This window comes from Eschrichtius robustus, chromosome 1, assembly GCF_028021215.1.
Source record: "Eschrichtius robustus isolate mEscRob2 chromosome 1, mEscRob2.pri, whole genome shotgun sequence".
NCBI lineage: Eukaryota > Metazoa > Chordata > Mammalia > Artiodactyla > Eschrichtiidae > Eschrichtius > Eschrichtius robustus.
This window is the reverse complement of record NC_090824.1, coordinates 28,727,340-28,754,679: the sequence shown is the minus strand read 5'-3', so window position 1 is coordinate 28,754,679 and position 27,340 is coordinate 28,727,340. Positions and strand designations below refer to the sequence as shown.

At 51.8% G+C, this 27,340-nt stretch overlaps 1 protein-coding gene across 5 annotated transcripts in view; it reads right to left on the bottom strand.

Annotated features, from left to right (window-relative positions):
* MIDEAS (mitotic deacetylase associated SANT domain protein) overlaps nt 1-27,340 on the bottom strand; it is a 67,728-nt gene that overhangs the window by 11,161 nt on the left and 29,227 nt on the right. For all 5 annotated transcript variants that reach the window (XM_068542944.1, XM_068542954.1, XM_068542933.1 and 2 more), the window contains 5 exons: nt 9,801-11,473; nt 8,323-8,622; nt 2,679-3,024; nt 657-723; nt 11-153 (listed from right to left, as the gene is read on the bottom strand). In XM_068542944.1, coding sequence (XP_068399045.1) covers nt 11-153; nt 657-723; nt 2,679-3,024; nt 8,323-8,622; nt 9,801-11,237 — 2,293 coding nt within the window. In that variant the 5' untranslated portion in view covers nt 11,238-11,473. The remainder of the gene's footprint in view (nt 1-10; nt 154-656; nt 724-2,678; nt 3,025-8,322; nt 8,623-9,800; nt 11,474-27,340) is intronic.

The window sequence follows — 27,340 nt, the reverse complement described above, 5'->3', positions numbered from 1 at the left end:
GCCCTCTCACCTTGCCTCTGCTTCTCCCGGCTGCTCTCTAGGTCCTCCCATGGCTGCCACACCAAGTCGGCCTTGTGGGAGTCTGCGGCTGCCAGGGCGCGGTCCCTCATCGAGGGGATTTCTGCTTGGAACCGGGAGCCCACATTGATCCGTCTGCAGGGGCGGAAAGGGAAGGGAGTGAGGCTTCACCATGTGGGGATGGGGAACCCAACTTCCTCCCTGAGGATGGAGAAGATGCGGGGGTAGCTGGCAGAGGCTGAGCGTGGCAAGGCTTCAGCTGGGTGTAAGGGAACCTGGCTTCTATGAGGACAGCCTGGCAAGTGGCACCTTGTGCTGCCAGAAAGGCAAGGCTCAGAGGTTGGAAAGGGGAGAAGCAGCTCCAGGTTTACAGACAGGGAAAGAGTCTCTTGGACTGCTCTTCTACTTTTCCTCAGAGGCAAATTCAAACTGAGCTGGTCCTTTCCTTCCCTGTGACTTCCACAGAGAAGCTGGGGGTGGGGGGGATCAGTGAAGCCCAGGGCTAAGTGCAGAAGCCCAGAGAGGTCTGCTCAGCCCCCAGCCCACAGAAGCCTCCTCTTCCTCGTAGGGCCCACCTGCATGCACTGGACTCCAGTTGGCCACCCTCCCCCCTGAGTCAGAGGCTGGGCTGAACTTACGGCTCGATGCTCACTGGGGTGGCCTCCCCCATCACAGAGAGGACAGGCGGGGTGACTTCAGCGCTATCTATGGGACAAAAGGTAGGTTAGTAAATGGCACCCTCTGCGCTTCAGCAAAGCCACTCTCTCCAACCCTAGGTGGCTGCTCTTTATGCACAAGAGCCACAGCAGTGACTCAGGTTCACGCTGGGAAATCAGGCACCCTGAGTCCTGGCTCTGCAGCCTGCAATTGTGACAACTAGCTGTGACTTTACCAAATATGTGGGTGCCTCCGTTTTCACGCCTGCTGTTGCTACCTATCTCCCTAGGTTGATGTGAGGATTGAATGAAATCATGCACAAAGCTGAGCCCTCGATAAATATTAGCTACTCTTATTACTACTGCTACCAGTTCCACTACTAGAGCCATGTTCTGCCCTGGGAGCGCCCACAGTACAGCATTAAGTCCAGCATTCAACTATGGTTGCTCTCGTAAAGAGGCTGAAACTTCCGCCACACAAACGAGGTGGTGAAGGAGAACGCTGTTTCACAATTCTCTTCTCACTTCCTTGCTGGGTTCTCTGCCTTGGTTTCTCCCGAGCTAATCTTAACGCCCTGTGTGATCAAGACACTCTCTTGCTCCAAAAGCAAAATCTGCTGACTCCTCTGCAACCTGAGAGAAAACTTCAACTCCTCAGCTCAGTGTTCAAGGCAGTTCCCCGGCCAGCTATGCATCCCACCACCGCCTTGCCTGGACCGTCCATCTTCGCAGGCCGCCCCCTCATGGCCCCTCGCGCTCCCTGCACAGTCCCACCTCTGGGCCTTTGCACCTCTCCTTTCTTCTGCCTAGTGTGCCCTCCCCACCTGCTTCCTAGTTCAAGCTCAGCTTTAACCCCACCCTCTCTTCAATAAATGCTTTCCTCACCACTAGGGCTAGCAGCCTCTGCAGGCTTCACGCACTGACTGCTGATTCCACTCTGCCTGAAACTTCTGCTTTCCTGTCTCCCAGGCTTTCAAGTCAACTCCCTAATGACCCAGCACTCTCTTTAGAACAGACCACGGTTTCCCACACATTACTGGTGCCCTCACAGGACCCAGTTCAGGCTTTACACCTGAGTGCAAGAAAAATCCTCATGGATGGACAGACCTCTTCTTTGCCTTCAAGCTGGTCTCTACAGCGACTTCTTCCTGCACAACCCAGGCAGGGAGAGAAGCTTCCAAGCTTCCAGTAGAAGTGGAAGAGCCAAAGGCCAGCCAGCCCAGGGTGAGCCATTTCTCACCCAGACACCAGAGGGCACCAGAGAGGCATGCCACGATGAGGTCAGGGTCAGAGGTTAATCCTGTGACCACACTGCCTCACCCCTGTGCTACCTCTGGTCAGGATTACTCTCAATCTTCTCTATCACACTGAGATAGGATTATCCCATTTTTCAGGGGAAATGAATTCTTGTGTGGAGTGGGCAACATTTTTCAGCAATTCACCACCCAGGCCAGCCAAAATGTCTGCTCTGGGCCAAAATGACTGTTCAAGAGACCCAGGAAACAGGATCTGCCACCTAATATTAAGAACAAATGTGACACGCCAGGCACAATGTAAAGTGCTTTACGTGTGTTAATGCATCTGGACCTCACCACAACCCTCTGAGGTAGCTATTAGGTTGAACCATAGGAAACTGCTGTTTGTGGTTCTAAACATAGCTGAATACATATTGGCAATTTCATCATTAACCAAACACTACTAACATCCTCATTTACATGCTGAAGAAACTGAGACCCAGGGAGTTTAAATCACTTCCACAGGGGATGGAACAGTAAATGGTGGAATTGGGATTTAAGTCCAAGCAGTTGGGCTGACACCTCCTCTCCCCAACCCCAGCGTGTACTTGAATCAGGACAACCTCCTTCTCTCTCTCAAAGGAGACAGTAGAGCCCCTTTTCCCACAGCATTCCAGCCCAACCCCAGCAGTGCCAGAAGCTGAGTCTTCCCTACCCACCGCCCTCCCACAATGCCTGCCCTCACGGCTGCCGAGGGGGGGTCACTCACTAGACCGGAGCAGGGTGCGATGGGCACTCTTTGGCGTGATGGGAGGAGGGGCTGGGATGCTGCTGGTCGATATGATGGCATTGAAATAGAGTCCGGAGCCTTCCCGCACAGGGCTGAGGATGGGGGGTGGTGTATAGGGGGGCAGCTCAAAGCTCCGCTCGGAGGGGTGGTCAGCTAGGCGGACAGGGGAGCGCAGGTGGCTCTGGTAAGGGGTGATGTTGGAGTAGACGGGAGGGGCGATGAAAGTGCCCGCCTTGGTGGGGATGATCAGAGGCTCAGGCCTCGGCCGCTGCTTTGGTTTCCGCACTGAAGGTTCCCCCTCCAACTTGACGTTCATGTCCTCAGCCTGGAGAAGGAAACAGACCAAGATGGCTCAGCCACCTACATCCTGGGAAAAACTGAAGTCTTGACCACTGCTTGCCAGTTTCACCTTTGAAACTTAGTCTGCCCACCACACCCACTAAGGCAAGCCCGAGACAGGAAGCAGATCCAAAAGCCCTTCTTACTGTCTCCTCTAGGGCAGGGGTCAACACACTGTCTCTGTCAAGGGCCAGATAGTATATATTTTAGGCTTTGTAGGCCACACACATATTCTTTGGTGCATATTCTTCTTCTCTTGACCCCACCCCCTGCCCTTTTAAAATAATCCTTTGAAAAGTGTAAAAAACTGTCTTAGGGCTGGATTTGGTTCACAGGCCATAGTTGCCAACCCCTGCTATAAAGTATGCTACAGGGCAGGGAACTATTGTAGTTAAGGGCCAGGCCCTGGAACTAGATTGCTTGGACTGGGATCTACTTCCTTTAATTATCACTTAAAATACTTAACTCTGTGTGCATTATCATTTTTAACATGGGAATAACAAACGCCTACCTAATGGGGTAGCTATGAGGACTAAATAAATTAATACATGGAAATCACTGAGAACAGTACCTGGTACACAGTAATTACTCAATCAATACTGACTGCTATCACTACTTAAACTCCAAGCTCTGCATTAGATGGAGGCCCATATCGTGTACCAAGACCCAAGCTAGGCATGGGACCACAGAGTGAACAGGACAGCCCTGTCCTTGAAGAAATTTTATTCTCATAGTACTAGTCCTACTTTTGCTGTCAAAGGTTAGCCCTCCTGGCTTACACTTCTCCCTGCTTGGTATGCCTTGTGGGCCTCCATACAGAATAGAGGGCAGGGCTGTACAGGAACAGAGGCCTTTCCTTGCTGCATCCCTATCCTCTCAAGAGAGAATGGAGCCCTACACAAGTGAGTGGCATTGATCATCTCCCTGGGTGCACAGGTGAGACTGGCCACACTGACTGGGCCCAGGAACAACAGGCTTTCTCCCCCTCCCAGGTTCCAGCTCCCACAGGACCTTCCAGCAGAGGGCCCTGAGTCCCCATGAGGCCTTGGCCATGTCTTTTAGTCATCTGTGCCCTCTCTGCTCTTCTGCAGACTAGGAAGAAATGACATTGCTCATTCTCTCCCCCTTAGGGGAACAATATGATTGCACAGAAAAAAATGCAGTGGAGCCAAAGGCCCCCAAACTTCTAGACAAGAAATCCAACATGAACTCAAGCTAGCTATAATGATTTGTGATTTTATAGGGAAAATGGATTTAAACTATTCTAAATATTTGACAATATTTTTCATATTGATTTTTTGTTTGTTTATTTATTTATTTATTTATTTTGGCTGCGTTGGGTCTTTGTTTCTGCGCACGGGCTTTCTCTAGTTGTGGTGAGCGGGGGCTACTCTTTGTTGCAGTGCATGGGCTTCTCATTGTGGTGGCTTCTCTTGTTGTGGAGCACGGGCTCTACGAGTGTGGGCTTCAGTAGTTGTGGCTTGTGGGCTCTAGAGCGCAGGCTCAGTAGCTGTGGCGCATGGGCTTAGCTGCTCCGCAGCATGTGGGATCTTCCTGGACCAGGGCTCGAACGCGTGTCCCCTGCACTGGCAGGTGGATTCTTAACCACTGCGCCACCAGGGAAGCCCTCATATTGATCTTTTAGGTGTGATGATATTGTGGGAAGGAAGGAAGGAAGGGAGGGAAGGAGGGAAAGAAGGAAGGAAGGAAGGGAGGGAGGAAAGAAGGAAGGGAAGGAGGGAGGAAGGAAGGAAGGGAAGAAGGGAGGAAGGAAGGGAGGGAAAGAATCCTTATGTATGGGGTACTTCAGGTACAAAACCAAAGTATTTATGGATGGAATGATGTGATGTTTGGGATTTGCTTCAAAAAAAATCCAGTAGCAGGGAGAAGTAGAGGTACAAATGAAAGAAGATTGGTTGTATTTTGAAAACTGTAAAAGAGGGTGATGGCTAAATATTAGGACTCATTATACCATTTTCTCTACTTCTGTGTATGATTGAAAATGTCTGTAACACCGAGAGAGAGAGAAAGAAAGAGACAGACCTCCCCAAAAGCCTGGTATAGTGAGTGTCCTCAGGCAGGATTCAAGAGATCCAAATTCCAGGGCTAGCTCTGCCACTATTTGGCTGTATGATCTTAGGTAAGCCTCTGGCCTTTTCTGGGCCTATTTCCTCATCTATGAAATGGGCATGTTGAGCTGTGTAGTTGCTCAGGCTCCTTCCTGCCATCCTCAGGACAAGCTGCCCAAGCCTCCAGCCTCCACCACAAACTCTCCCCCAACCAGAGAACAAGATTCCAGAGAGCAGAGACTGTGCTACTCATGATGATCTTGGAGCTCTCCTTTCTGTTATGGACAACAGGCATGCAGCCCAACTCTCCAGTTGCGAATGACTAATAAAATCTAGATGCTATACAAAACCACATTTCTGCAGGTACCAGAGAACAAATCAGTTGGCAAAGAATTAAAGAGCCAAGATCCAGGAAAAAAAAAAGGAAAGCCAAAAAGGTGAGCCCAGCACTTAGAACTGTGTTTTCCCTAGAGATAGATGCTGTTATGGAAGAGACAACGGAGAGGCTGAGAAACTGAGTAAAGCTTTTAATAAATTCAAGGAACCAGCAGAATAAAAACTGGAGTTTAGAGCTTGCCAAGGAAGGAGAGCCTGGTAAACCTCTAGGCTTTGGATTGGGACTCCAAAGGGCTATATCCTCAGAATAAAGGTGAATCAGATATAGATTAGTTCTCAAATGGAATAATGCCCAGCTTCAAATCATCTGATTAAGTTAAAGTAATCCAGGATTGCTTGTGCTCTTTGCTACCTGTCAGATGCAAAGACAAACCCTCTCCAGTAGAGGAGAACAGCATCCAGAGTCTTTAATTACCTCAGCAATTTTTCATATATAATGTCTGACATTCAATAAAAAATAACCAGATATACAAAAGAGTAAGACGTGATTTAAAAACAAGAAATAGCAGATAATAAACACAAACCCACAGGGATACCATTAATGGAGCTATGAGACATAAACTTTAAGAACACTATGCTTGGGAATTCCCTGGTGGTCCAGTGGTTGGGACTTGGCACTTTCATTGCTGGGGCCCAGGTTCAATCCCTGGTTGGGGAACTAAGATCCCACAAGTCATGCGGTGTGGCCAAAAAAGGGAAAAAAGAAAAGAAAAGAAAAGAAAACTATGCTTAAGTTATGCAATAAAATAAAAGGTAAGGTTGAGAATCTCATCAAAGAACTAGAAACTCTAAAAACGAACCAAATGAAAATTCAGGTGACTGAAAAATAAAATAACTGAAGACAAGAGTTCAATGAATGGGCTGAACAACATATTAGACACAGCTAAAGAGAGAACTGGTGAACTGAAAGATAGGTCAGACTTAAAAAAAAAGAAATGGAAAACATAGAAAAGTGCATGACAGACAAAATAGGGGATACAGTGAAAAGCGCTAACAAAACGTGTAACTGGAGTCCCAGAAGGAGAGGAGAGAGAAAATGGAGCAGAAGCACTCTAAACAGGATAAATACAAAGAGATCAATACTTAGGTTTCACAGCAAAACTGCTGAAAACCAATGACAAAAAAAAAAAAAAAACCTTAAAAACAACAAGATAAAAAGATACCTTACATTCAAAGGAGCAACAATATGGGTTATAGTGATTTCTCAATACTGTAACTACAATAGAAGCCTGAAAACAATGGAATGACATCTTTAAAGTGCCAAGAAAAAAAAAAAAAACCAACGCAGAATTCTCTACCCAGCAAAGTTATCCTTCAAAAATGAAGATGAAATAAAAACATTTCCAGACAATCAAAGACTAATAAAATTTATCACTAATAGACTCACACTAAAGGAAATACTAAGGGATGTTCTTCAAACAGCATATAAATGAACTGAGATGGAAGCTTGGAGACATGAGAAGAAATAAAAAGCAACAAAACACTCTTGAGTATTTGAATAAATCTAAAATGAACAACTGAACAAAACCATAATGTTATAATGTCCTATCAATGTTAAAATATAGAGAGAATGAAAATTCATGTCAATAATTCTACAAGTTAGGGGTTAGGGGAAAATGGAGTTAAAGGGTTATAAGAACTCTGCATTGTCCAAGAAGAGGCAAAGCACTAACTTATATTAGATTTCAATATGCTAAGAATGCATTTTAATCTCTAGGAACCCTTCTCAACCAGAGGATTAAGCTCTAATGTCATAAGGCATTCACTATGTAATAAGTTGACTTCTCTCCTACACATCTAGAATGGTACTAGCTATGTACCATCCTCCAGATAATTGAGAAAATGGTCACTCAAATCCCCTTCTGCAGGGCTTAGTTCTCTAACAGAAATCCAGGTAATACAGGCTGCTATGGTAATCACTAAAGGAGTAATACATAAGTACATAACTAATAAATTAATAAAGAGGGGAAATGGAATAACAAACCCAATCAATCCAAAGGAAAACAAAAGAAGAGAAAAAAAAAAAAGGAAGAAAGAAAAGGCAGGATGGGATAAGTGGATGGCAGATTTAAACCAAAGTTTATCAGTAATTACATTAAATGTAAACCGTATCAATGCTCTAACGAAAAGACAAAGGTTGTTAGAACAGATGATAACAAACCCCAATTATAAATCCAGTTGAAAGATATATCTTAAGTAGAAGGTATGATACAGAAAGGCTGAAAGTAAAAAGATGGAAAAGATACACATCCCATCCTCCTCCCACCCACACTAATGGAAAGAAAGAGAAATATCTGACAAAGTAGACTTTAAAAGGCAAAAAGATTACTAAAAATAAAAAAAGAAACATTTCATGATAAAGTGTCTAATCCAGTTCTAAATAAGTATGCAATTAACATTGCATCAAAATGTATAAAACTAATACTGACAGAAATAAGAAGAAATAGACAAAACCTCAATCTTAGTGGGAGAGTACAACATACATGTTTGTACTGACAGAATAAGCAAACATTTCTACATCCTGGTACCTAGCACAAGGCCTGACCCGTATTAGAGGCCAAATCAAAATTTGCTGACCTGAAATAAAAGAGATTCACACATTCTGGATTTTCCTAAATAGTCCAAATTTCAAGTATAAAATTGTCTCTTTGTCCCTCATAAGTTCATTTGTCCATAAGTTTTGTTTGGAAAATACAAATAATATCCCCATGGGTGACTTGAATCCCTCCTATAATGCCGTGTTCTCCTTTTTCCCATATAATATTAGGTCCCCAGGAGCACTCAGGTACTGAGCTGTTTGCATGGGGCGCCTCTCATACCTGAGCTGGGGCATCAGTTCCAGGGATACGGGTGGACCGCCTGCGGGTAACGATGACCGACGGCTTGTGTTCAGTGGGGTTCTGTTCAGGAGCCTTTCCATCCTCGTCAACACCTCCAGCTTGGGCTGCCTCAGTTGGGTCCACAGCCCGCACAGGCACAGACACTGGGATGATGAGGGGTACCATCCCGCTGTCCTCTCGTGCTCGCTTGGCAGCTAAGGAAGGCTCAGAAAACTCCACCCCACACTTGGTAGTTGAAGCCAATACACTTTTCCGCTTCTCCTCAGAGCCACTGGCATCCTGGAGAAGGAGAGAGAGAGGAAATGGAGACGGTTAGAAGGTAAGTCCTGATCTGCTGGTCCGGGACCCCTAGTCCCATTTGATTCAGGGACTCAAACACCCATGATGGTTCCCAATGGTCTCTGGCAACCTGGCCTTTCCCTGACCACCTTTTCCCCCACCATATTCCCAAATACTCTCCATAACCTCCCTTCTGCCAGGTTCTCCCATCCTGGCCTGGAGCAGGAATCCCCAGATGGCCAACTCAGGCCAAAAGTGGCTAATAGATGTGTTTTGTTTGGTCTACACGGTGCATGGCATGTGAAATAGTATCTACATATTCAAAACATATCTCTGCAAAAGAAAGCAAGCAAGGAACCTGTGGCAAGGTAAGGGTGGTCTTTGGATCTATTTCCCCACTGGCAACTGGCTGGAGTGAAGTCAAGTTCTGCAGCCTCCTACATATAGGTCTGGCCCTATAGGCTTCGAGGGTTGAGACCTCTAGTGAGGGAAGGGGCAAACACTGGCTTTGGAGTCAGATACTAGCTTCTGTCCTACCTTTGTGACCTTGGGAAATCCCACTTGGGCCTTAGCTTCTTTAGCAATAAAATGGGATAAATGCCAGCATCCCTCTCATAGGATTTGATGAGAAATTACTTGTGATCAAAGATAAGAAACTCCAAGTACAACATAGGTGCTCAAATTCTACTCATTCTTCTTCCCCATTTAGATTGTCTTTTCTTTCCAATCAATTTTCTTGCCGTATAATTTACACGCAACAAAATGCACCTATTTTTAATTATAGTTTGATGCATTTTGACAAGTATAACCACCTGTGTAACCACTACCACATTCTTGTCTTTTAGCATACTGGATCTGGAAATGGTTTCACCTCCCTCCACTCCCAACCCTGCAAGTCCCAAATGAAGAAGGCAACCCACGATGGTGTACTGCATTTTCCTGCCTGCAACCCTGCATGTGTATAAAACCCATCTTCCCTTCAGGTATGGATACACCTACTTAGAGATTCTTTGCATGCAGGGAGTTCAGAACTCCCTGAAATGGATGGGTTCTTTCATTTCCCTCAGTGAAGGGAGAAAACTGCCCTTGTGACCCTGGAGTCACTTGCTCTCCCCTGGCCCCAGACACAGCTCGCCCTGCCCTCTGCCAGGTCTGCCCCCAGCCCATGCCACTCTCACCTTTGTGCTCTGCAGCGAGGCCAGCTCCACTGCCTTCTGGGCCAGGGTCAGCAAATTGGCCTCCTGGGATGCCCGGCGCCTCCGTCGAGTGCTCTGGATCACCCCACCCCGTAGCACCTGCCCACAGTCCCCTGTGCCCACAGCCCGCGTGCCCTCCTCGCTGCCCATGGCGGGAGCCTCCCGCTCTCGGCCATTGGGTGCCAGTCTCTCCCCGTCCGACAGCAACTGCGACTCCCTCAGCTCCAGCGGGAATCCCAGAGCTTCAGGATGGGGCTGCCCCATGGGGCCGGGTGGCGGCTGCTGCAGGGGCCAGTGGTGCAGGAACAGGTTGCTGGCGGGATCCTGCCCAGGTTGGGTGCCAGCCCCATCCAGGGTGGTGGAAGGCAGGACGCCCTCCTTAGAGAGGCGGCGGGAACGGCGGGGAAAGGCGATCTGCGCCTGAGGTAGCACAGGCTGCGGGGCTGACTCCTGCAGGAGGGCCTTGCGCAGTTCTGGGTTCATGTCAGGGTTTGGGGGGAAGGGGTAGGGTGCCAGGCTGTGGTGAGCCAGGTGGGACTGACTCAGCGGCCCGGCTGGCTGCAGGCCAAAGTCCTGGGGCTGCTGAGAGGGTGGCTGCTGCATGGGGTAGAAGTTCTCAAAGAGCTGCATCTGGGGCAGGGCCGCTTGCTGCTGCTGCTGCTGCTTCTGCGGTGGGAAGGCGGCGACGGGGTTGGGCGGCGATGGACCCTGCCGGAAGACCTGCCGGTTCACCTGGTGGCCGAACGCCAGCTGGAAGGGCTGCAGGGGCAGCGTCTGGTTCGGGGGCTTCTTGGCCACATGGAAAGAGTTCAGGGGTGCCTGGGGCCGCCCAACCTCCAGCTGCACCTTCTGCGGCACCATTGGCCGCACAGCGTTCCCAAAGCGGTCCAGCTGTGGCCCCCCTGCTTTCTCCCGCTTCAGCGGCTCAGGGTGGTTATAATAGGTGGAGACCCCCATGCCAGGATGAGGGCTTCCCTTGGGTCCACTGTAAAGGGGCAGGCTGTGGCGATTCCACGTCGAGTGGGGCGGAGGCTGGCCGGGCTGCTGCTGCCAGCCGCTGTCACTGACACCCCCAACCCCTCCACGCTCCGGGCCCCGCCCTGGAGCCATCACAGAGTTGGGCCACTTGACCGAGCCCACCTGCTGAGACAACATGGTTCGCTCAGACCCGTATACCACGGAGTTCAGCAGGGCCAGGCTGTTGGAAGGGGGCAGTTCCACAGGCTGGGAGGCGGGGGCAGCCCCTGCCGGACCCTCGTGCGCAAAGTAAGGCTCCTCCTTCACTCTGGACGGTGGAGGGGCCGGGGGCTGCTGTGGTGCTTGCAGGGGTTGGAGCTGCTCCTTGGGAGCTGGTTCCTGGTCCCCAAAGAGGCAACGCTTCCGCTTGTTCTGAGCCTTGGGCTGGGCCTGGAGGTTCATGGTGTGGCCAACTGGGCCCCGGCAGTGAGACCTACTTCACCAGTTGCCCATCCCCTGGGGGATGGTCCTGCTGGAAGCTTGGCCCTAGTCCAGCAGCCAGAGGGGGCAGAGGAAACGCTGGATGATGCGGTCAGGCACGGGGAGAAAGAACTGCTGGCGCTTCCTTCCTTTTTGCAGAGAGGCTCTCAGGCTCCTCTACTCTTCCCAGTTCATGATGCTCCAAAGGGCCCTGGAGCCTGCAGACAGAAGAACAGTAATAGTGTCAGCCACAGCCTCCCAGGATGCCCCAGAGAGCAGCACAAGTGTGAGGGGAGGGTCTCAAGGGTCCTACAGTTCCACTGCCTCCTGGGGACAAGCCCAAGGTCACAGAACAGCACTGGTGAGGGAGGAGCCAGGACCTTGGCGGAGCTACCAGAAGCTACCAGAAGGCGGCAACATCCCCCAGGGTGCTCTGGGACTCTCCCTTGTCCCACCACCTCACCCTCCTGGTTAGTGTCCAGGACTGCTGCGTTTGGTTGTGTAACTTGCGCACTGCACAAAAGCACCTGCCGAGGGGGCAAGTGGGGCTGAGATCCAGCCTGAACCCCTGCAGTCAAGCTGGGATAAGGGGTAACAAAGGCCATGCTGGGTTCCCTGCTCCTCTGAAGCCAGGCCTCAGCCTACTGGGCAGCCAAGCAGGTCCTCTCACATCTGTCCAGGCAGTGGCCTCCCCAGTAGACCCCGCAGGAGTGTTTTCAGCCAATGCCTCCTCTGACACTCCATGCACCTCTCAGACAGGAAATGGAGAAAATATTAGCTGTTCCCAACTGTGCAGCACATGGGCCGGGAGCTCCAACAGGCCCTTGCAGAGTCCTGGGTCCACGTCCTTTACACTGAGGCACGTAGGTGAGGCCTCAGAAGGGTGTGTGCAGTCCTAACCCCACCCCTGGGAGGAGCTACTGGGTGGAACTGTGGCTGCCAGTGTTCCCCAACGGAGCATGGAAACCTGTTTTGCAGCCTGGGCTGACTGGAGACAGGATCTGGCCTGGTAGCTGGTCAACAGTCCCCACCCACCCTCCTCCACTGCCAAAGAACTCCTGGCATCTTGAGCAAAGGAAGAGTATAGCTACGATATTGAGGGGGGTGCAGATTTCTAGAACTTAAGTCCAGAAGGTTTCTCCATGACATGGTGTGACTAAAGTGCTCACAGTGTTCCTGTGTTTGTTTTCTAACTTGACTAAAAAAAAAAAAAAAAAAAGGTTGCTCTATTTATCCTGCTACAGAGGAATTGAGACCAGTATTTTATAATTTACATGTGTTTTTATTATTTACATGCAAGTTATAACTTACACCTATACCTTGCGTGTATTTTCAAAGACTTTTTCTTTCTTCAGAGAGGGTTGGTTTTGTCTTTTGTTTTGTTTGCCTCTCTGGGAAGTTGGTGAGGGTGGAAGCTACATGGCCCACCTCTTCCCCATGCTAAGATTCTGCTCCTGAGCCAGTCCGTCTAGCAGAGGAGGGGAGCTCAGGAAGCCCCCGCGAATAAATCTGAAGGTCCAGGCTGACCTCAGACGTCAGAACCTAGACGCCCCAGGTCATCGTTAGCAGCCCCTCGAGTTCCCAGGAAACCAGCCGAGAGGCGCAGAGGAGGGCTGGCTGGGCTGGCTGGGCATGCCGGGCATGCCGGGCAGGCTCTGGTATGAAGCCCTGGCTACACCCGGCGATGCCCCTGGCCCCAGGGAGGCGGCCGTGCTATCGCTCCTCCGCACGCTTCCGCACCTCCCCAGCCCTTCCCCTCCCGCGGCGGCCGTGACTCACTCCAACCCCCTGCTGCCTTTCACTTTCACCCAGCACCCAGAAGGGGAGGAACTTCCTCCTCCATTTCCTTCCTCAGCTCCCGGCCCTGCTGTGAGTGAGAGCGACTCTCCGTGCTCGCACCCGCTTTGTCTCGCATAAGGAAGCTGGGGGAGGGGGAGACTAGGAGGGCGTCCAAGTCACCCAGGCCCCGCCACCGGGGGAGGATTCGGACAAGCAGCGAGTGCTGAGGCCACAGAAACCGCCTTCTGAACAAACCCCTTTCTCTTGCTTTTAAACTCTCATTCCCTGACAGCCAACCCAATACAGAGCAGAGGCCCAAAAGCCAGCCCCCAGACTGAAAACAACCCTGGGCGCCATCGTGAAGCTGCAGGGTGGGGCCGTCCCGGCTATAGGAGTCCGGCTCTGCCTCTCCAATCAGAATGAACCAACTATAAGTACGTGTGTGCCTGCAGAAGCAAGACTGAGGAAGGAAGAACGAGCTGTGGGGGGGGCGGGGGGGGAGTTGGCAGGTCCACGTGCCTCCAGGGAACTGGGAGCCTCCCCTCCCCCGGCAGTACAGGCACCCCCCCATCGCAGCCTTGTTGCCTGGTGAGCCACAGCACAGGCTTGGGGCTTGGAGGAAGGGAAGGCACACGTGGCAGATGGGCCTGAGTGCACGTGCGCGTGCTGCCTGATGGAGGGTACCAGGCGCGGGGATGGCCGCTCAGCGCCTAGGGGAGGGCGACTGCACACTTGGGGCTGGGGAGATGGGGGCGGAGTCTGTGAAAGGGGATCCAAGGCAGGGCTGCTCCTTCCCCAGTCCACGCTGGCTCGCCTGCAGCTGCTTGGTCAGGCCTGCTCTGCCTCCCACCCCCCACCCTACACATCGAGGGGGGACTTCACTCCTGACACCACAGTAGGTTTCCAAAGCTGGACCAGGGACTTGTTTAGAAGAAGTCAAGGGGGCCAGTTCTGGGGAGGCTGAAGCTTCTGCAGAGGCCTCCCTGTCATCCCCATTGGAAGGCTGCTAACGATGCTAAGAGCACAGACACCCGGACCTGGGACCCTCGAAGAAGAAAGGTCATTATCTGGGCTGTTGGGGGGGGGGGTGGCGGGGGGAGAGTGGAAGAGGCCTGGGAGGTAGGAGGGGAGGGGACACACCAAGGCAGCAGGGTATGTAGTAGGGTATGTAGCAGTAGTAGTAACAGCTAGTAGTTGTAATAATAACAACAACAACAACAACAATGCACCTGTGCCAGGCAGATCCTAAGTACTCTGTGCATGTTTAATTCCCACAACAGCTTTATAAAGCAGCATGAAGTCAAAGCATGAAGCAGTGTTATTTTAACCTCCATTTTACAGGTGAGCTAGACAAGCTCTAAAGGGCTGAAAAAATTGCCAGTGGTCACACGGTAACTACGTTGCAGAGCCAGGGCTTGAATTTAGGTCCGTCTGACTCCAAGACCAAGCTCTTATTCCCTGTCCCTAAGCCATGCCTCTAAGACACCAGGCCCTTTCTGCACACCTCCCTCCCACAGCATGCTCCTGACAGTCTCAGAGCAAGGATTTTCCCAACACAGATATCCGTACTCACTGGCGCTAGGAAGCCCCTTCCCCACACCTGAACTGTTGGCAGGTAAACCTCTCCTATTCTGCGCTGGTACAGCTGAGACCCTCAGACCTACAGGAAGGGAGGGAAGGGAAGGGGGGCCGCCTCACAGAGGCGCCAGCAGGTGTGGGAGGTCCACTGGCAGGGAGGCCTGAGACTGCACTGGTCACTTCCGCCTCATTCTCCAGATCTGGACCCTCCAGCCCCTGCAAGCCCACCCCTGCCTCAGTTCTGGTGGCTGCAGGTGGGGCTGCCAGCTCTCATACGCCACTCATACCTCACAGCCTGCGAGTCTGTCCAGGACTGAGCCACTTCCTCCCATTTCTTCTGCCCCAGCCATCCTCCTCTGTCCCTCAGGTGGAAGTCTGCCTGGTCTTCCTCACAATGAGGAAGAGGAAGCAAGCCATCCTTTCTGAAGGCTCCCAACCGATGGGCCAACTCCCTGAAGTTGCAGGGAAGAGGGTGTAATGAGGAACTCCTGCAGGCAGCTCACCCTTGGGACCAGCTGCAGGGCCTCTGACAACGGATGCAGAAACACTGCAAAAGGAAACCCACAGACATCATGGGGCCCCAGACACTCACACCCACTCTATCAGTCTGTTTGACTGTCAAGGCTCTATTCACTCTTCCCTTCCTCCGGGAGCCTCGCTGCTGCAACCAGTCCCTGACCACACCACAGACAGCCCTGGGCAGAAGACACAGCCAGCATCTGATCTCAACAGCCAGGGACCGCTGGGGCTTTCAGGAGCATCTATGGTGAGAAACACTTTCTCTCTACCGAAGAAGCAATGTGCACTAAGTAAAGAAAACAGTGCTGAAACCACATGTATTCTGCAGACACATGAGGGAAGGTACTGAAAAGGCTGTTGGGTGTTCTATGCTCGTGGTGACACCACACCCTCCAAGGACAGCAACCAGAACACATACTGCTCCCCACGTGCCATTAGCAGCCCAGCCGCATGCGTGACATTGGCTGGGGGAGTCCAGTGAGCCCTCACCACAGGGCAATGGGGCCAGGCCATGCATGACCACTGAGGGGACCAGGGCCACTCACAAGCTTGGGGCACTCAATGCGGCCATCCAAGAGACAAGACTGTTGTGAGTCAAGGTTACACAGGCCAGGAAAGGGGTGCCCAGCTTGGTCCCGGTGGCCACGGGGGCTCAGCTCTGACCTGGGGCTGAGAGCCAACTGAAGGACCCCCCGACCCTGGGAGGCTAATGCTCCAAGCTCCTGCTCTTACCTGGGCCACGCCTGGCCCCGCAGACTCAGCACTAGGAAGAGGGGGAGTCACAGCTCATGCATCTCCAACCCGAGGCAAACAGACTTAAATATGGCACCCAACAAAGCCCCGAATCTCTAGGCCAGCCAGCTCACTGAGCACCAAAGAGGCTGTCTTAGGACAAAGTCTAAACTCCCTATGCAGCCCACAGGTCCCTGCAGACTTGGGCTCCTGCCACTTCTCTCAACACTCCACGCTGGAGCCATCACTCAGTGCTGTTCCTGCTCCAATACGCTGTTCCTGCTTTGCCTCCAGGTCTGTGACCAGGCAGTTCCTCTGCCTAGCACACATTCCCAACCTTTTCATCTGACCAAGTCCTACTCACCTTTCAGGTTTCAGACACTGCTTCCTCTGGGAAGTCTGCCCTCATCCCAAGTCTGAGCCAGGTACTATACTCTGAGCCCATAATACCTCCTAAACCCCATGACTGGACTCAGCACACTGAATTCCGGGTGCCTATTTCTTAGTCCCCAGCAGACAGCAAACCGCAGGGGGCAGAGTCTGCAGATCATTGTACCTTGGCACTTGGCTTGTACCTGCCTCTTAGGCTGCTCATTCAAGACTGCACCCAAGGTGAGTCAGAGCCACTGCTCACGGCCAGTGTATCCACCGTGGGCTCCTGCCCAGCCCTGACTTCCGGTCTCTCTCCCTGATGCACATCAGAGTTCCTGAGCACATCATGCTGAGATGAAGTGAGGAGGCCCAGCCTCCTAACCCCACCCCATCCCATCCCATCAGTGGCCCCAGGCCCTATCCAACTAAGCTGAACACAAATCCTTCTCCACTTGCAGGCCCATAAGCCACTTGCCCCTTGACTGTCACTCACTGCCCCACACTACATGCAGGACAACTGAGAAAGTGCCAGTCCCACTGTTGCCCCGTTCCATTCTTCTTCCCTCAAGGCTTCCCTCCTGCCTAGACCAAGGCCAGGGACATGAGCCTGTGGATCTGTTTATCTCATGCCCTGACATGGCTGGGCTGAGCCTGAAGACACCAAGGTATCTGGCTAGGATGCCGGGGGCAGTGATGAGGGCCCCTCCCTAGAGGGGCCCTGCATGGCCCAGCTGGCCCTCCAGTCCAGACTCACATCCTGAAAAGCTCTCTCTCAAATACTCGGGGGCCTTTGGCTACAGCCAGACTGGGCGAGTGGCCTGAAATTGCCATCTTGGGCCAGCTAGAGTTGCCCAGGCCCTAGGCAGACCTTGCCTCTGGGCACAGTGCAATCATCTCAATGCTGTGTACACCCCCTCTAACTGGGAGTTCACACCCAGGCTGCAGGGCCCCATTTCTCCAAGCCACTGGACATACAAGTCCTGTTCTCAAGGGATATGTAAAACCAATAAGGAAGGAGACGCCAGCCACAGAGATGAGGACCTGCCTCCCACAAGTGTCACTTCCCCTGGGGGTGCGAGAGAGCAGGCCCCGCGTTGTGCCCGTTCCCAGTCCAGAGAGAGTCCCTGGATTATCACTTCTCCAGACTGAACTTCAGCCCTTATAGGCCAGGGCATCATGAGTCCCAGGGGCTCAGCCATCAAGCTGGACAGGCTCAGAGGCTTGGCCAGGGTTCGAGCTGCCTGCAGTTTGAGCTTTGACTGTAAAAATGCCAACACTGAGATGCTTTTAAAGGGATACAGGTAAGAGGAAATCCTTTGCCTTATGATGCACTCCCCAGGGCTTCATTCAGGCATCTACCTTTATCATCTCCTCCCCCACTACCCCACAAACACCCCCAGGATGTCCATAAAAGTCAGGATAGCAGATCCGTTTTATAGGAGGGAAGCTGAGGCAGAGAGAAAACACTGAGTCGCAGGCAGAGCCAGGAAAGGACTGAGCCTCCAGGCCCAGCTTCCGCCCATACTCGGGGCGGGGGGGGGGACTGGCTGCCTCCCTCCTAGACAAGGGCCACAAAGGATCACAGGCAACTCAGGAAACCCCCTTCTACAGGACTCGGGACTCCCAGGGGGTAAAATGGAAGCTGGCAGGATTAGGCTCTCTCCAGAAGAGACAAAGCAAGTGTCCCTGCAGCCAGCCCTTCAGTGACTGAGCCTCTGGAGAGGGCTTCGTGAGGACCTCACAACCCTCTCTATGCCCTACAGGGCTCACACCACCAGAGGCTGCTCCAGCTCCCCCCTCCCCTTCCGGAAGGGCCTGGTTCTCCTTCTGGAAGGGCCTGGCTCAACGGCAGGTCTAGGGCAGGGCTCCCTGGAGTCTGTGCCTGAGGCCCAGTGCCAGACTCTGTCCCAGACCAACATACAGAGAAGGCCATTCACAGGGACCTCCCTTAACATGGCCCTGCCCTGCTTACTGCGCCCTCTCACACACACACACACACCGTCTGTAGCCCTGCAGGTCTGCCCACTGCCCCTTCATCCACTCAACAAGCATTTGCTGAGCACTGGCTGTAAGCCAGGCTCTGGGGAGACACAGGAGACGAGGTACAGTCCCTACCCACACAGAGCTCCCAGTCCAATGGGGGAGAAAAACAGAAACACACATTGATTATAATGCAAGGTGGCCTGTCCTGGGGCTCGAGATACACACAGGGAATAAGTGACCCTGGGGAGAGTTCCCTGGCTTTGAGCCTTTGCTGGAGCTGTCACCTCTGCCTGGAAGCCCTGCCTCCACTCTGACAACCTGCCTCCCTTCAAAGCCTACCTCTTCCAGGCAGCCCTCCGGCACATACTGTTCTCACCCTTTCTGAATCTTGGTGCTCTTACTCGCTATTAACCACTAGCTCACAAGGCTTCTGCAATTCCCTTCTGTTTCCGTAGCAAGGCTGGGAGAAGCAGGGCCTGGAGGCAGTGTGGCCCAATGGAGAGGGCAGTGAACTGGTTGTCAGGTAACCCGGTGTCTGGTCCAGGACCCGCCACTCAATGGTTTCTGCCTTTGAGGAATTTGGGAGCCGGGGGTTGGGGTGCGGGGGTGGAGAAGGCCTGTGTCCAGGAATCACCTTTGTAATGAGCAACTGCCACAATAAATAGTAGCCGCCAGCACTGCCCATGTGTCCAATGTGCGTGAGTATTGCTCATTTGTATAACCACTTATCCCTATCTGAGAAATGAGGAAAGGTTGGCTCTGAAAATTTGTAACTTGTTCCAGGTCACAGCCGGAGGTCCTTTGTGAGGAGCCAGGATTCTAATCCAAGCCTACCAAGTCCAAACCAGGTCTCCATCACACTCTGCTGCCTGTCAGTGTTGAGCAGTGGTTCTCAAACCTACCCTGAGAGATTATTAGTTCATGGGTCTGGTAATGGTGGGAAATCAAGGTGGGAAATCCACAATGCTTCATAAGCAGCCCAGGTGGTGCCCAGGTGCTGGAGCAGAGGAACGGCTAGAGGGTCAGGGCCTGGCACAGTGCAGTTTCCAAGGACCCACTGCTCCTCACTCCCCTGGGAGCCACCTGCCAGGGTCCCATGCCCTGCACAGGAGGCATGAGGGGTCCCATGAGCCCTAGGGCTGACTATGGCTCTTAGAGTGCCTAAGGCCCAACTGAGTGCCCATGTTTACTGAGCTTTTACTATCTGCCAAACACTGCGCTGAGTGCATTGCTGGCAACATCTTATTTAACCCTCACTCTTCTTTGTCCCATTTTACAGCTCTGGAATGGTATACTCAAAAGTATCTATTTAACACAAAAGAAGACAGTAACAGAGTAACAGAGGAACAAAAAAAGACATTAGACAGAAAGCAAATAGCAAAAATGGCCAACATAAATCCAACCTTTTTAATAATTACTTTAAATGTAAATAGATTAACACCCCAATTAAAAGGCAGAGTTTGGTAAAATGGGTTTAAAAAAACCATGATCCAACTGTTAACAAGAGACACACACTTTAGATTCAAAGACACAAATAGGTTGACAGTAAAAGGATGGAAAAAGATATACCATGCTAACAGTAACCAAAAGAGAGCTGGGAATGGCTATGCTAATATTAAACAAAATAGACTTTAAGACAAAAACTCTTATTAGAGACAAAGAAGGACATTTTATAATGACAAAAGTGTCTACCCATTAAGAGGATATTACAATTATAAATGTATTTGCACCTAACAACAGAGCCCCCAAAATACATGAAGCAAAAACTGTCAGAATTGAAGGGGAAAACAGACAATTCAACAATAAGAGTTGGAGCCTTCACTTTCAAGAATGGATAGAACAACTAAACAGAAGATCAATAAGGAAACAGAAGACTTGAACACTATAAAGCAAATAGACCTAACACATAGCCATAGAACCTTCCACTCAACAACAGTAGAATATGCATTCTTCTCAAGGGTACATAGAATATTCTCCAGGATAGATCATAAATTAGGCCATAAAACCAGTCTCAATAAATTTGAAAGGGTTGAAATCATACAAAGTATGTTCTCCAATCAAAACGAGATAAAATTAGAAATCAAAAATAGAAGGAAATTTGGGGAATTTACAGGAAATGAAAGTTAGAAGTAACTTGTCAAGTTCTCAGCTCAGAAAGGCCACTCCTTCCTTACTCAGACCATATTCTCCACACCTTCTGCACAGCCCTAGGAAGCTGCAGACCTCAGATTTTTGCAAATGCCTGGGTAGCTCCACACCAGACACACACTGAACCTGACCACAATCTTGATCCCGGAATCAAAACAGCTGGGGAGGGAGAGCCCTTTAGGGCTGTAACAGCTTGTTATTCAGCCCTACTTCTCCCTGAGAAGACGGCCACAAGCAAACATCTTCACTTCCCCAGCCAGTCTACAGAATGTCCAAAAGGCAGATCCTTCCCAAAAGAAGGAAGCTAACATATACAGAGCACTTTCCCCACGCCAGGCACCTGACATACCCTAATCCACGCATACAAACTTCCCACCCAGGCATCTCATTGTTCCCATTCTACAGAGGGAAACTGAGGCTCTGTTATTAAGGTGGCAGAAGCAAGATTCAAAATCTTGTTGTCTGCCTTTAAAGTCCCTGGTCTTTCCATCATCCTTCCAGAAAAATCCCAAATCTACACTTGTTGTGGGCTTCAGAAGGAATGCTATACATGAGAACCCCACAAAGCCAGCTGTGGATCCTCCCCTTTCTCATGCTCCCTCCCAGAACTGATGCTTTTCCTGGGGCCATTTCCAAGTACAGCATAGTATATAACACTCCCTCCCAAGAAATAATCCCAGCCCCAGCCTGCAGAAACAGTCTCCCCTCGAGATCGTGAACATCCGTAAGACCCCCTGGAAGCTAGGAGAGCCCATAGGGCTTTGAGGTGGGAGGACTGCAGGCGTGAGCTGGGAGCTGCAGTCAGCAGGATCACCCTCTGGAATAAGAGCCTCCACACCACATGGAGAAAGGTGGCTTGTGCCTCTCTTCAGAGCCAACCACCAAAGCAGGGCATAGCTGCGGAAGCTGAACAGATTCCAAATATCAAGGGATGTTGCAGCTCACTCAGTCCAATTCCTTGTTCCACAAAGCAGCCCAGAGAAGGAAAGAAACTTGCCTGCAAATACACAGACAGGAGCAAGAATCAAGGCCCAGAATCAAGGACGCCAATAACAACGCTTCATGCCTCCATTTAGGAGGCCGCACCTTTTGGCAAGACACTGGGCAGGGCTTGGAGGCAAAGTGAAACCTCAACATCACAAATGTAAGGCTTCTACTTCACCATCATCTCCACCTCTGACACTTCTTGAGGGCACTACTATGTGCCAAGCATGGTGCTGAGCACTCTACACACATGATCCCGTTTAATCCTCACGGCAAGGCAGGTATTATTACACTCCCGTTTCTCAACGAGGCACCTGAAGATGTGAGGTCACAGGAGTATAGAGGCAATGCCAGGACTGGAACCCAGAGCCTTTTCTGCAGGGCTTCAGGCTCAGCCTCCTGCTTGGGTACACATCAGGCTATTTGGGATGGATGGCAGCAGCCTCTGGGCTGTTCACATCTTCTCCCTGGAGAGCGGCTCAGCTGGCCTGAAAACCAGTCATGTCCTGGAAGTGTGGCTGGTCAGGAAAGGTGAGTGAGAGAGGCCTGGGAGGCGAGTGGCTTTGAAAATGAAGCTACTGGTGATTACCACCACTGGGCCAACCTGTGAAGCTCAACATCTTCAGTTCAAGAGGAAGCCACATCCCTCCCACACTCTCCAACCCCACACCCACAGTTGGCCAACAGCTCTTTAAAAATAAAGCCGTGACTCGCCCCAAATCCCCATGGGGCCCAGGCTCCTGCCCCTTCCCCTGGCACACTGAAATCTGGGTCAAGTCAGTCCATGCTTGGGTTCCTACTAGTGCCAATGCCCCCCACCCAGGGCACTGAGCATCAGCCCCAGCATGACAAGCCACCTCTCTGCATGGGGCTCTCAGAAGGGTTTCCTCTCACAAAGTGAAACTACTAAATAAAGGTTGTTCATTGCACATCCTAAATAAGGGAGACAGATAGTGCCCACCCACTCCAAAGATCATTGGTCCAAATCTCAATTTCATGGCTGATGGGACTGAAGCCCTGAGAGGTAACATGATTTGCCCAAGAACACACAGCTCATTAGTTGGGTAGAGCTGTGGTCAGGGCCTCCCAGGGGATGTTCTCACACTCAGCACTCCCTCAGACCTGGCTCTGCTGTCTCTTCTTCTCAGGAGAAAGGAAGCGGGGGTGGGGGGGGTGGGGGGGTGGGAGCGGTGTCTAGTTGTGGCGTCTTCATCAGCTCTGGCTCATCTGCCTGGCCAGCTCCAGAAGGAGCTAAGACCTACCTGATGGCCTGGGGGGAGAGGGGGAGGGGAGTTTTTTCAGGGGGTCATCCTGCTGGTTTGGAGGATAAGAATGGGGATAATATGGCTCCCCAATACTTGCTAGTGACCAAGAAGAACAAAACCTTGCTGCCAGCAGAGGTGGGGCAGCTCTCAACATGGCTGCCTGGGGCCTCCTAGACGGGCTGCAGAGCGGGCACAGAGAGCCAGCCACCTGCCCCCCTCGTCCAGCCATCCAGTCAGTGTCATGGCCTTTCTCAGGTCCCGGTCAAGATCCAGGGCTTCGGCCAAATGCTCACACATTCCTCGCGTTTCTCCAGTCTCTGAGCAGCTGCTGCAGGCTCTCTTCTCCTGTGTTGATTTATTCTTTATTGTTCCTGAAATACACCCAGAGGCCTTTGGCACCGGGCACCAGCAGAGCATCCAGCCCAAACCCCGAGTACACACCAACCAGGCTCTCTGGGACCTGGGCCAAGCCAGCCGGCATGATGGGCCCTGGGGTCAGACCCAGCGGCCAGGAAGGGAGGCCTAAGATCCCACCCACTCCCAGCCTATGGTCCTAGAGCTGTTCTCAGACTACGGAGGCTGGGATATTTGGGGAGATGGAGACGCTTGCAAGGTTTCTGGGAGGGCTAAACTAAACCTTTCCACTCCTCCCATGCACGAGTGACTCCCCAGCAATCCCCCCCAACACACAAACACAGTGGACCCCCTTGTGCCTATCGCCCTGCACAGCAGGGCCTCGTGGCTCAGGCTGGGCTTCTCGCTACCCTGTAAAGTGTTTGGAGAGGGAGGCCTCAGAGGGGTCTTCCCCACCCTTCCCAGCCCAAAATATCTCCCCTATCAGCCAGCTAATAGTGCCTGAATTCCTACCATCAACACTTCATTCCGAGGGTCAAAGCATTGTTCCCTGTGCACATGAAAATAGCCAGGAGAAGTGTGGGAGCTGCCTGGGAAAAAGACAGGGCTTTGGGGTCAAACAGGATGTGTCCTGGCTTCTCCAATCACCTGCCTCTCTGTGGGCCTCAGTTTCCCTACCAGTAAATGGGTACAATATCTTCATCTCATAGTTACTGTGGGATTAAATGAGGGTTTTATATATATATATTATGTATGGAGTGCCTGGCACAAAGTAAGAGCTCGATAAATGTGATTTCATTTCCCCCTTGCTGGGCAGGGGCAAATCATTCATTATTAGTCTTCAACACCTGGAAGGGAATGAAATGGCCTCTTCCAGTTCCACAGCCGGCTGAGAGCAGGGCTGACCAGACAGGAACAGGACAAGGGGACTAGGAATCCCAGCAACAGTGCTGGGCTCTGCAGGCATCTGGCCTAGGGACCCACGAGAAGCACACTCAGCACAGGCCTCCCCAGAACTCAGCTGCGCCAGCAGGGCCTGCAGGGACATGGCGGGACAAGAGTCCCCAGATAAAACCTGGCAGAGCTTCCAAGCCCATAGTGGAGCCTCCACCCTCCTGGGCTCCCTCTAAGAGCAATAAAAGGGAAAGTGCCATCACCTGAGGGAGGCTGGGGAGAGGGTGGTCACAGAAAGTCTGAACAGGGATGCCAGAGGCACCAGGGCCTGCAGGGAGCAAGTAAGCCTGCCCCGAGGCCACCACAGTGAAAGTCCCACAAGTAGAAGTGCCCGCCTGGTTATTTTTGGTACCTCTTCTGCCCAAAGCCAGCAAGGAAAAGCAGCTGCTAGCAACCTGGAAGGGCTGTTTACACTCAAGTGTGCAAGCACTGTGCAAGGACAAAAAGAGCACCAGCAGCCATCGTGCAGAGGGGCCTCTGCCCCCTGTCTTCCTCTCCCGACTGTCCCTGTACAGCCCAATCTGCACGCTGCACAGCCCACAGAGCATGGGTACTTCTGCTTTCAGTCAGATCCAGTCTCCTAACCACAAAACTCACTCACACACACACAAACAGACAAATAACTATGGAGCCAGCTGAAGACTGGGCCACACCCAGGAGCCGAGACAGTATTCCTCTGGGCTCTTCCTGCACTGAAGCGGCCCTTCCCCCGTTTCGAAACTGGGAGGGGCAGGGACCAGGGGCAGGACAGAGGAGCCTTTCCTCTGTGAAGCAAAAGTGGGGACAGTCTATGGAACCTCAAGGAACTCGCTGCCTCTCAGCTTCCCCATTTGAAAGTGAAGGACTAGATGTCCCAAAGTGTTTTCCAGCTCTGGGTAACTCCTGGGAGCTGGAGAGCCCAGAACTAGGACCCAGGGCCAGCTGAAGAGGTCAGACAAAGCCAGGTCAGGTGGGATGGAGGATCTGAGGCCAGCCAGATGCGCCCCAAGAGCTGCCGGCAGGCTGGGGGGAGGAGGAGGAGGAGGAGGAAGGGGGAGAAAGGCCAGACTACTTGAACTTGCAGAATTTTGAGTTATCACTCAAGCCGTTTCTGAGATCTCTTCTGAGTTCCAGGGCCTTCCCCTCCCAGGAACTGGCAAATTCTGGCAACAGCAGGCTGGCTTGGGGTCTCTGTCTGCCCAGCTGCTGGGAAAAAGCTGGGAATCGAAATCCCTCACTATTTTCCTTCCTCTCTGGACCCCATTTCCCCAGAGAAGATGGGTGGCCTCAGAGGGAACCCCCTTCTGGCTGCAAGCCTGTTGTACTTCCCTCTCTCCAAGCTTCGGCCAGGACAAACCTGCCCTGGCTGCTCCCCTCCTCCCTTCCTGAGACTCCTAGAGGAAGAAGCATTGCCTGGAAAAAATAACACTCACCACAAGCTCCCTGTGGCTGGAGAGAAAGGCAGAGGGAACAGGGAGCACCTTCCCCGGGTGGCCATAGCACCAGGATCCGTTCCAGGAAGAGCAAGATCAAGACCCACTGCCTGGGACGGCTCAGGCCTCCAGCCCCTCTCCTCCCCACCAGCCCCCGAAAACCACAACCAGTAAGTTGAGTCCCGCAGGGAGCCCCCGACCCTCACCCCTGCAAAACCCCAGCTCTCTTCAGACATGTGTTAACTTTCTTCTTATATAATATCTTGGTGTTCCCCCCACCCTCCCACTCCACCCTTGCTACTTGGTGAAACAGCCAAAGTGCTTTTAGGAGCAACTCCCACCCCAGGCTCCACCCGAACTCCATTGAGGTCACACTGAGGGGCTTCAGGTGAACCGAAGACAAGGGGATTTTTTTTCCTTGGCTTAGAAAGCAGCCTTCCTCCCACCCACGTGAGCAGTTCAGCCTGAGGCCTGGGCGGGTAGGTTCCCGAGAGCACAATCTGTTCTCTGGGAAGCTGAGCCCTTAACCCTCCGCTGCAGGGACAGAATCCCTGGCAAAAGTACACAGGCAGCAGGGTCTGGGCTGGTCCAGGCTGGAGTGCATCACACAGTTTTGCCCAGGGCCTAGGGAGTTCGAAAATGAGCTTCATTTACATAAGCCCAGTGGCCTGGAAGGGTACCCTCCTACCACAAGCAGGACACCCTTCATTTCCTTTTCCCTGGAAGGAGCAAAAGGCAAACAGGAGCTGGGCTTGGTAGGAACTGGTGAAATGCTAGCCATCATCTGTTGAGTACCTACTGTGTGCCAGTCACGTTGCATGCACAATCCTGTTTAACCTTTGCAGCAACCCTATGAGTAATTATTATCATCCCCATTTTATAGGTAGGGAAACTGAGGCTCAGGAAGTTAAGCAATGCTCAAAGCCACACAGCAAGTGGGGAAGCTGAAGAACGAACCTCTGCCCAGGCCTCATTCCTATGCCCCTGCCAGGCTTCCTTCAGAGTCACTGCCCAGGTTATCGTCCACACACCATCCAGGAATGGTGTTCTGAGTGCGGGGACGGAAGTAGGTGTGCACAAGTTTTGCCTGATGGCTCTGGAATCTGAATTGATGTCCCACTAACTGTTATTGTTCCCGTGTGTGACTGTGAGAGCCCCTGTAAGTGTGCGTGTGTTGGGGGTGGAGGGAGGGTGATCTGGATTCCAAAGAGCAGTTTCCAACACCGAAGTTATGCTGTAATGCTTCTGATTCATAAAATGAGCTCACAGTCTCACGATATCCTGAATGTTGCTTCGAATGCAAATGCAGATCCCACAAATAAGAAATGGGGATTTCAGCACACTCCACCCAGCTCCAGCCCAGCTCAAGGAGTTTATTTAGTTCAGCCCCACACAGCCAGAGCGATCCTGCCTGTGCAGAAGCAACTCTTCTGATGGAACACGACCCCTGGCTGCATTTCCTGCAGCCTGTGGTGTGTCAGGGAAGAATGGAGCCCCCAGGCTGCTTCTATACTAATTCGAGCACACACGGGAAGGGTGCCAATTGGCCTGGCCAAAGGAAATGCCCAGGTTAGCAGATTCCTAGGCAGGAGGCTCCAACACTCTTTCACCCTGAGGTCCCATTGGGGTCAGGATTACTGGGACACACTCTCCAGAAGGCCAGCCATAGGGCAGTGCCAGGAGACTGGGTTCACCAGCAGCAGATTCACACATGGACCAACCCTTTTGAAAGCAATGGCACAGTATGAATCCCGCAGCATGACTCACTGGGCCCACCACATGCTAAGTCCACATTTTCTGGATGGAGATCTTTCATTCATTTGTTCAGCTAACATATACTAAACACCTACTAGATGCCGGACACTGTGGTAACAATATAGAGCATATGCTAGAGCAGAGCTATGATAATACTGAAATGTGCTTTCAACATTTGATGTATATGTACTAACTTGCAAAATCCTCACCTCGACTCTTTGAAGGTATAGGAACTCTAGCTCCCAGTTTA